The 1,480-nt window shown below is 68.5% G+C and overlaps 1 protein-coding gene across 1 annotated transcript; it reads left to right on the top strand.

The window, feature by feature from the left end:
• Positions 1-745: 745 nt before the first annotated feature.
• Positions 746-1,456, top strand: EMIHUDRAFT_220879 (hypothetical protein; the record flags this gene model as incomplete). Its single annotated transcript, XM_005757108.1, has 3 exons — positions 746-757; positions 882-959; positions 1,001-1,456. Coding segments are annotated over 3 exons (546 nt in total), but the record flags the coding sequence as incomplete, so codon positions are not given.
• Positions 1,457-1,480: the final 24 nt, after the last annotated feature.

The following is a 1,480-nucleotide window of genomic DNA, read 5'->3' as shown; positions in this document are numbered from 1 at the left end:
TAAGCCGTATTCCGTGTGTGTTCGCTGCCCCCGCATCCACGCCCCCGAATCTACGGCGCGATGCCGTGTCCACACCCCCCCCCATCGGTGTGTTCACACCGCTAGGCTACTCCCTCGGCGGGAACGTCGCGCTGCATGCCGCCGCCCTCGACCCTCGCGTGTCCGCCGTGGCTGCCTTCGCTGCCTTCACTCCCATGCGCACCGACCTTGTCGGCCGCCCGACCGGCGGCTTGCGCCGCCTCTTCGAGACGCACGCGCTGCTGCCGCGGCTCGGCTTCTTTGAGCGCGAGCCGCATCGCGTGCCGTATGACTTCGACGAGCTGCTCCGCGCCATCGCGCCGCGGCCCGCGCTGCTGCACACGCCGACGCGCGACCGCGACGCCAACGCGAGCGAGGTGGACGCCCTCATCGACCGCGTCCGGTGGGCGCGCCTCGTGCAGCACGCCCCGCCCACAGCCACGCGCATGGGGTCGGCCGAGGTGAAGGTACTTGTACGGTGGCTGGAGGAGGAGGTGGCTGGGGTGACGCCACGAGTCCGCGCGACGTAAGGTAAGGTTAAGGGAAAAAACTGTGCTGAGGGAGCATCCTGTGCTTCCTTTGGGAAGTGCGCACCTCCTGCAGCTGGTGGAAGGCCGTGCCGCCGCTCGCCTGCTCCGTGGACAGGGCGGGGAGGCGGCGCCGCAGCGCCGCAGCGTCCGCTGCACGCCGGTGCAGTGCACTCTGCTGCCTGGTGAGCAGCCTGCTGATGGTGTGCGCGGTGTTGGCGAGGCGGCTTTGGCGCTGTACTGCCAGCCGAGGCGAGTGGCGCGCGGCACGCGCGGCGCCGCGCGTGGCCCGGACGGCGCCAGAGAGCGCGCTCGACGGCGATCCTCCTCTGTAAGGCCCTCGAGGGCGTCGCGGCCACCGTGTTCCTTCCGGCGCTCATGTCGCTGCTCCTCGGGGTCGTCCCTGATCGCGAGGTGACGCGCATGGTCGCGCTGACGGAGATGTATCCAACAAGCTCGGCTCGGTGCTGTTGACAGTGCTTGCTGGCGTGATTGCTGGCGTGGCGTACCCCAACGTCGAGGGCATCTTCTACCTTCTGGGCGCTGGAGGGGTGGCGGCCGCCGTCTTCGTGATGCTCATACCAGCTGAAACGATCAAGCACAAGCGAGCCAGGCAAGCCGTCGTCACGGTTGAGTCGATCACGGTTGACTCAACGCCATCAATTACGGGTGCGGTCGATGGCGAGGGCGGCAGCGACGCGCCCAGGCAGAGAGCCGCTGCCGCCGCCTCTCACACGCGCTACTCGCGCTACTCTGAACTCTTCCGCAGTCGCGGCATCGTCGCCCTGCTCACCTTCATGTACCATCTGTCGAACGCGGGCGTCACGCCGCTCGTCACGCAGCTCATCGCGCACGAGGACGAGCGCACCGGCCTCGTCTTCACCTCCGCCGTCCTGTGCATCTTCTACTTTGTGCAGGCGCCCACCGCCTACCTC

This window comes from Emiliania huxleyi, assembly GCF_000372725.1.
Source record: "Emiliania huxleyi CCMP1516 unplaced genomic scaffold EMIHUscaffold_93, whole genome shotgun sequence".
NCBI classification, from domain to species: Eukaryota; Haptophyta; order Isochrysidales; family Noelaerhabdaceae; genus Emiliania; species Emiliania huxleyi.
The sequence above is the reverse complement of the archived record's forward strand: the minus strand, read 5'-3'. Positions and strand labels throughout refer to the sequence as shown.